Here is an 8043-nt window from a genome sequence, read left to right on the forward strand (position 1 = left end):
CCTAACGATAGAAAAGCCATCCATCCACCCACTATATCCTACTACACTTGGCCATCCCATCATCGATAACCCCCAAAACAACGATAATTCTTCTTCCCACGATCTCTAGCAGCCATCCACTCGTATGGTTGGTGCGAGACTAGGATTCATCGTCTGCAAAGTGAAAGAGATGGCAAAAGCAACTCGATGTTTGGATGCAAAGCACCTCGTTGATTCCTTTTCCATAGTTGTTTTGTGTGTCTGTGCACGTGTGCTCAGATTTAGTTGATAAGACTATCGGATTACAGATTATTGGTATTTTCTGGGCTTTGCGCAAGCTTGATTACTTGCTAAGCCAGACATTTATTTGTTGCCCTAGGAATCAAAATCCAAATAATTTCAGGCTGGCCTCCTTATTCTGCCATGCCAAGGCTGACGGAGAACGCTACTTTCAAACCTCACATACCCGGGCGGGGTTTTCCCCATGCTGGCCCTGGCCTGGTGCTTTAAGCCAGTCACGCACTAGGTTTCTTAGCCTTGGCCACCATTGTCCTTTAATCAGGCTTGTCCTTCGTTGCAATGTTATATCAAATTTAGTCTCCGCATTAACCTAGGAGTACCTTCCTGCAAGAATTTTTTGTAACCTTAGGAAGTAATGTGGCCGAAAATAAGTCTAATGATAGCATGACCAAATTCATCTAACTCACGGCTGATGTAGTAACTGAGATAAACTCTGTAACTACTTGATGCAATCGGATCATGTCAACTTTGATCAATCTAAAACCCAAGCTGAGTATGATAGAAACAATCGAGCTCTCTGAGATCACATGTCACCCAATGTATCAAATAAAGTTTCACAACTCAAACAAATATTTAGCTCAATGGCTCTATTACTTAGTGTAGAAATAGGCTTCTTCCACTACGTCGAGAGTTAAAGCCTATAATAATGACTATGGATGATTACTCTACTTCTTTAGATAGTTACATTACATCCTAAGGTGATTAGGGTATAATCTTAGATGATTACATCATGTCCATGAATAGTTATTGTACCGTTACAGTATAATTTCAGATAGTTGTTCCATGATCATCAGGATATTTCGAATCCGATGGCTGCATATAACCCCAAACCCTTCCATGAAAAGTGCTGCAATATACATACTCACAAGCCTCTCTTTTCTCCTATTTTGCTCTTTATTCTTTTCCTCTATCATGAGAAATCTTTTCTGACTTAAGTATTGAAGGATCCGATCGAAGCCAACCCTGATAAATGCTCTACCCATTTGTTTTGTAGATTAACAAAGATGATGCATATTAGATTTGACTAATTTTGTCAACTGCATTCCATTCTATTGGAAAAGGTCAGTCATATCAATTGTTTTGTTTTGCATGGCTAAACCTAAAACAGTCCATAAATGTCAATGTTCAAGTGAAATCTTTGACAACATTAATATAGATATTTCCAAGCACGCAAATTTTTAATAAAATTTTGAAGTGCTTTCATTTTAATTGTAAGGCCTGGATTTGGATCAGAATGAGCGATCCAAAGATAAGTTATTACACTCCATAATTAATTTTATGATCGAATAAGGCAGGACAAGTCTTTTTTAAAATGGATAAATCATTTTTATCCCTATTTTTTGATTATTTTATACTATAATATCATTGAATCATGTTGGTTATTTGTGGATTAAAGATAGCTATAGCCATCTATTTTTTTGGCTAATAAATGATATTTTTGGTCATTTTAACATTATAGATGGGATAAATTTGGGGATAGAGCACTCATCCCTCCCTTATGGCCTTATTGGTATTACATATAAAACTGATAAGTTTGAATACTTCCATCCATCTACCAAGAACATCCTCGTATTTATCTTCAAAAACCTATTTTTAACCCAATAACTTTTTAACTAACGGTAAGTACCATATGTGCTTTCTCTCCACCTTTCATAATCAAATTATAACCCTTCTGTAAACTCTCAAAAAGATTGGATTCTTTCATTCTCTCTAATTTGATTAAACAAAATTCAACCGGTCACTTGCTTCTCCCTCTCTTTTCCCTAAAATGTGCGTTGTACATGCTTGGTTATAGCCGTAACATCAAAACCATCATTCACACGTTGAGGTGTGCATGATATATAATGTATATTAAAAAAATATAGACTAATCCTTGGCCAGACTAGAGCTTCCTTTCTTTATCGAAACTAGATTTTATGGTCCAAGTGTAATCCAACCTAAGCCTAAATATTAATGTTGCATTTGGTTCGGGAAGAAGAAAACTAAGAATCACAAAAGCTATATTTATGAAAATAATTATGCTGAATTACATCTTTTTTTTTTATTCTATTTTTTAATACAAAGAATAGCAAAAATATTGATGTTTTTTTTTTTTTAAATAATTCTTGAATGACGCCTTTTGTTCATTAAAAAATAAAAAGCAGGTATGAAATGGGTCCTTATGCGCAAAAAATAGCTTATGCAACTCTCATTGGGGAAGCTCTACCTATCCCAAGAAAGTACGAGCGGGATAACTATTTCCTATTTAGGTCTTCATCTCTAATGCTATTTGAAAGCCACAGGATTATTTCAAGCCTTATGCCTATTTTTATGCCTGAACTAAATGTAACCTAAAGAGATCGTTTAAACTTTTATTCAGATTCTAAGCATCAATTGATTGAGATGGATTTGGATTTGATGCATAACACCTGTTATATCTATGAACAATGTGAATGAAGCATGGATCAGGTCTAGCTCAATGGATCCATAATTGAAAAACTAAAGGCAATACATTGCAACCAAAAAAAAAAAAAAAAGAAGGCAATACAAGAAAAATAATTTGAAAATGAATAATAGTCAGAGATGGGATGATGTGAAGGAGCCTTTGACGGAGGTGACACAAGAAAGCGAGGAATGATGGGACAAGGGAAACTTACTATATCGGTATATTTTCCAAAAAAATTAGGTGTAATATATATATATATATATATATATATATATATATATATATATATATATATATATATATATATATATATATATATATATATGTAAATTACATTTATGCATGATACTTGTTGAATAGATTGTTGGATTTGGGTCAGGTTGGGTATGTTTTTCCTAAACCCAGACCTCGATTACAAGCCTTTTACTGGTTTATCTTTGGACCCGTACCCCAGGTAAAAGTTTACAGTCTCGATTGGATTTGGGTGGGGTACAGAGGTTAGAGTTCATAAGAGAGTGAGCATTATACATTACTATTGGGAAGATTGTAATGACGAGAAAAAGTGTGCTGTCCACCTTTACGTTAATGCTTAGAAGCTTTGTTATGGATCTTGCTCAAGGTGCCAGAATTATTGTGCAAGAGATTTACAACCATTTTTTTTTTTTTCAGGCCATGAATTCAATTCCGGTTCGGGACTCCTTTTGATTGCCAAAAAGCTGGACCGCCCTTACTGATTGTAGAACCGGATCTACCTACATCACTTAAAGAGCTCCTTGGAGCTTTCTCACAGACGTCTTTCAGAAATTTTGTCAAACTTTCCCGATAACCCCAAGTACCAAGTTGGGCAAAAAAGAATTCTGTTTACAATGCACCACGTTGTTTATTTATTGGCTAAAAATCTTTGCTAAAAATAAAAAAAAAAACTAAAATTTCAGTCTATCCATCTCATTTGTAATGGATTCTGTTTGCACTCTATGCCACTGAAGATTTTACTGAATTAAGAAAGCATTTAATCTTTTACTAGGTGTTAAGATATACCGACTGGTCCCTGTACGCCGACTTATCTTCAGACTGATCCGATCGACGTCCGACTCTACCGATCGATCCGACGGACGACTCCGACAACAACTCTGACAATAACTGCCGACAATGACTGCCGACAATATCCGACCGAAGGTATGCCGATCGAACAGATCCATACTGTTCTCGACCAGTCGAGCGGTCGAACCCATATCACTGACTCACTGTCGGGGGTGGCAGCCGATGTCCGACTTCCACAAGGCATCAGATCAGCCGACAGTGTTCTCGAGTCATCACCCGACGTTCCGACAGCTGAATACCGACATATAGTCTGCCGGCCCATCTGAACACCGTACAACCGCTATGGGCTGTTGTCCTGCCAAGAACACGCGGTACGGTCGCTCTGGGGCATTGTCCTGCCAAAGAGGATTAATTTCAATGACTTGACAACCCACGGCGATTTGACAGTCTCCGACGATTTGACAACTCCCCAGTTGTCTGCACCATTAATAGCGGGACCATATTGCATTCTACTATAAAACGGGGTAAGGCAATAGTTTCGATAAGCTTTCTCAAATCCTCTGAAGCGTCTTTAAGCTCTTGAGCTCTCTCTCTCCCCCCGTTGAGCTCCTGATTTTCCACTGTTGCCTAGTCTTCCTCTGACTTGACCGTCGGAGAATCTCCGCCGGAGACATCTCCGATCGGTGAGGATTTTCCTTGCAGGTGTGCGACCCCGGCGATCGGACGACGGGAGGATTGGCCGCTCAAGACCATCAAGATTGCAATTGAGATCACTGTCACTTGCATTGGCCAAGATTCCTGGCATTGAATCCTGCTAAGGATAATAATATTTCCACCAAATTAACAGCTGACTAAAAATAGAACTCAAGTTGCAGAGTGAAACAAGCTTTCCTCATCGTGCTCAACATGGGAAAGAGAAGAAGCCTTACGCTATATTTTAACCTGAAAGCAGATCTGTATGTCTTCTTTCCCAGTGTCGGCAGAGCACCTACAAGGAAACGGGCCATGTACTGGCGATTTGAGAACAACAAAATAGACCAAAACAGAACAATTCACAACATCACATCATATGGGAGCATTTCAGATGCTCTAAGTTTAAACCCAAAAGAATTAGTTCCTAACCTTTGCTTTACCCAATTCAAATTCAACTTTCACGCTCAAAAATAGCTCAAGGGACAGCCACTAACAGATACTTCCCGTGACCCAAGGCCATACTTTTGTGAGGCTCATAGGAACCTTCCCATTATTTAACGGCCAATCATTCATGTCTTTCTCTATCTCCTCCCATTCCAAATATTATACGCAACATGCTGCCCCCACTTGCAACTGTCTGTATTTGACCCAATCTCGAAGGCCAGCCCGAGGCAGCCTGGATTTCACATTCCGTCTCTGTATTCTTGACATTGAAAGGGAGCACTTCACTGTGAGTCTTCCACACTGAACCACCATGTATTTCTCATCTCAATACCCAGGGGCCACAGCTCAATTATAGCTAAGGGCAGTATTAAAAGCTGCCAGTTTCATTGCATGTCCATGGCCAGTTGTCAGATTCCTATTGAGCTCTTTGACCTAACTACCACGACATGGCTTGGTGTGATGGATGCACACCTAACTTCTTTTCAATTTTTTTTTTTTTTTAAAGGATCTGATCTAGTGTGATAGCTAGCATTATATAATTGTGAGTCACGCATGATATGTGAGGAATCAAAGCTGCTATAAGCTTCAGTGTGTTGTACGCTCTCAGGCTCCAGCTGGAAGTCTGAGGGCTAGCCTTCCACCTCTCCTTCTTCCCCTTCTTCCAAGGAGCAAATATGGGGCTATGGCTTTCTTCATGGATGCTTCTTCTATGCATTGCAAGCTCCATGAGTCCTTCTTCGGCAGCTCCGGCGAACCCATCGACCTTTTCTTCCTTCAAGGATAACTTCAACATCATGTGGGCGGAAGACCATTTCAAGACATCGCCTGATGGGCAAGTGTGGTACCTCTATTTGGACAAGAAAACAGGTGACAGCCTTCTTATAGTTTTAGTAACATTCTTGCGTTATGTTAATGTTGTTTGGTTGATCACGTTCCTATATTCCTTCTCTAAATCCATCATTAAGAAATTGAAGATTAGAATAGGAAACATATGATCTTTCTCTTTGCAATACAAGACATCTAAGATCTCAAACTGCAACCGATCTTTTGTGCATTTATCGATCACGTTCTTCTGAGATCCACATTTAGTGAAAGTATGATTTGAAGTCTCCCTTCTCTCTCTATTTTTGAATTCTAATGACAAAAACACAAATGCACTGCAGGTTGCGGCTTCCAAACACGACAGAGATACAGATTTGGGTGGTTCAGCATGAAGCTGAAGTTCGTCGGCGGGGACTCGGCGGGAGTTGTTACGGCTTATTATGTATGTGGCATATTAGATGAGATTTAGACGACAGTATCTTTGAAGGATTTGGATTGGATTTAGATCTCTGTGTTTGATGATTGCAGATGTGTTCGGACTTGGGAGCAGGGCCAGACAGAGATGAGCTGGATTTTGAGTTCTTGGGTAACAGGACCGGGCAGCCATACACCATACAGACCAATGTGTACAAGAGTGGGCTTGGTGGGAGAGAGATGAGGCACATGCTGTGGTTTGATCCCACCGAAGACTTCCACACCTATTCCATCCTTTGGAATAACCACCATATCGTGTGAGTATTCCCTTCAAACATTCTCCTTTAACTCTCCCCTTTAGAACCACTAGAAATCCAGGCATGCCTAAGGTAATTCAGGATGAGGTAGATCCTGTTAGTAAATTATGGTTCTTCAGCAGGGTCTTAAGTACGGTGGCTGCAGTAAGTCAACTCCAATCAAGTGGGCGTATGGGGTGGGGCTTCACTCTGATTGGAATAAGCAATAACTACAAACAGGTCCAACTGGACCCCAAGTACAAGATTTAAATACTAGGACCAACTTTACTAAAAAATGGGTGTAGAATATAAAAAATTTGCATCCAACTTAATCAGATTAGATCTGCCAAATTAACCTAATAAGTTCTTTGATAAACAAAGGCCTAAATCCGAAATCAGAAATTTTCCTGTTTGAAGTCGAGACCAACTTCATCAGACAAACCAAGTCATAGGCCTCAGTACCAAAGTCTCAAACCAACACAAATGAACTTGACTAGTTCCTGGTTTTCCATCAGCAGTGCAAATTAACATACCTACGAACTTCTAATATCTCCACGCTACTCTACTGCAGGTTTTTTGTGGACAGAGTTCCCATTAGAGTTCACAAGAACACTGATAAGCCAAATAACTTTTTTCCAAATGAGAAGCCAATGTATATGTTCTCAAGCATCTGGAATGCTGATGACTGGGCGACAAGGGGAGGCCTCGAGAAGACAGATTGGAAGAATGCGCCCTTCGTCTCCTCCTACAAAGACTTCCATGCTGATGGTTGCCAGTGGAAGGATCCCTTCCCAGCCTGCGTCTCCACCACCACCGAGAATTGGTGGGACCAGTATGAGGCGTGGAGCCTCCCTGATAGCCAGCTTGAGGATTTTAGCTGGGTTGGAAGGAACCTCGTCATATATGACTACTGCAAAGACTATGAAAGGTATCCCGTGCTGCCAGAAGAGTGCAATCTGTGACAAGCTCTCCATCACATCAAGAGAGAATGGTTTTGTTTCCTGGGCATGGTGCAGATGATATGATCACATTATTTAAGAGAATGATGTTATATCATTTATTCATTTGTTTTCTGTATTTAATTTTTATTATCAGAAACCAATTTAGTTTTCATTATCAGAAACCCCCAACCATGCAGGTGTGGCAAGAATTACGAGAAAATAAACAGACATGGTCGTTAAATTTCGAGTTGCAATTTAGCTTCTCTTTCTTTCTTTTTTTTTTTTTTTTTTTTGAGAGGAAAAAAAAAAGTTTAGTGATCCTTTAAATAGTAATTAAATTAAAAAAGCTTTCATCGCTCAAAATGTTTTGCTGGTGTACATCAAGGGTTCTTAATCACCTGATAATCCTCTCTAAAAACTAACGAAAGACCCATGAATTACAGGCCCTCACGTATTTCGTTGAAACCCATAAAATGCTTCCTTTGAATATTGTGGATCCCACATGGTTGCAACTCAAAATATAACACCAGCACCATTTTCGATGAATCTCTATCATTGAAAATACTAAAAATTTATTTATAAAAAAAAATATACTTCCTAGTGTATGTATAACAAATATTTAAAATTTTTTTAATGTATGTATAATAAATATTTAAAAATATTTATTAACTCATATAGATTTATTTGG

The 8043-nt window shown here is 39.0% G+C and overlaps 1 protein-coding gene across 1 annotated transcript; it reads left to right on the top strand.

The window, feature by feature from the left end:
• Positions 1 to 5435: 5435 nt before the first annotated feature.
• Positions 5436 to 7609, top strand: LOC105051978 (probable xyloglucan endotransglucosylase/hydrolase protein 8). Its single transcript, XM_010932650.3, has 4 exons — positions 5436 to 5749; positions 6046 to 6146; positions 6233 to 6435; positions 6986 to 7609. The coding sequence occupies exons 1-4, from the start codon at positions 5557 to 5559 to the stop codon at positions 7374 to 7376; spliced, it is 888 nt and encodes a 295-aa protein (XP_010930952.1). The 5' UTR covers positions 5436 to 5556; the 3' UTR covers positions 7377 to 7609.
• Positions 7610 to 8043: the final 434 nt, after the last annotated feature.

The sequence above is a fragment of the Elaeis guineensis genome, chromosome 2, assembly GCF_000442705.2.
Source record: "Elaeis guineensis isolate ETL-2024a chromosome 2, EG11, whole genome shotgun sequence".
NCBI lineage: Eukaryota > Viridiplantae > Streptophyta > Magnoliopsida > Arecales > Arecaceae > Elaeis > Elaeis guineensis.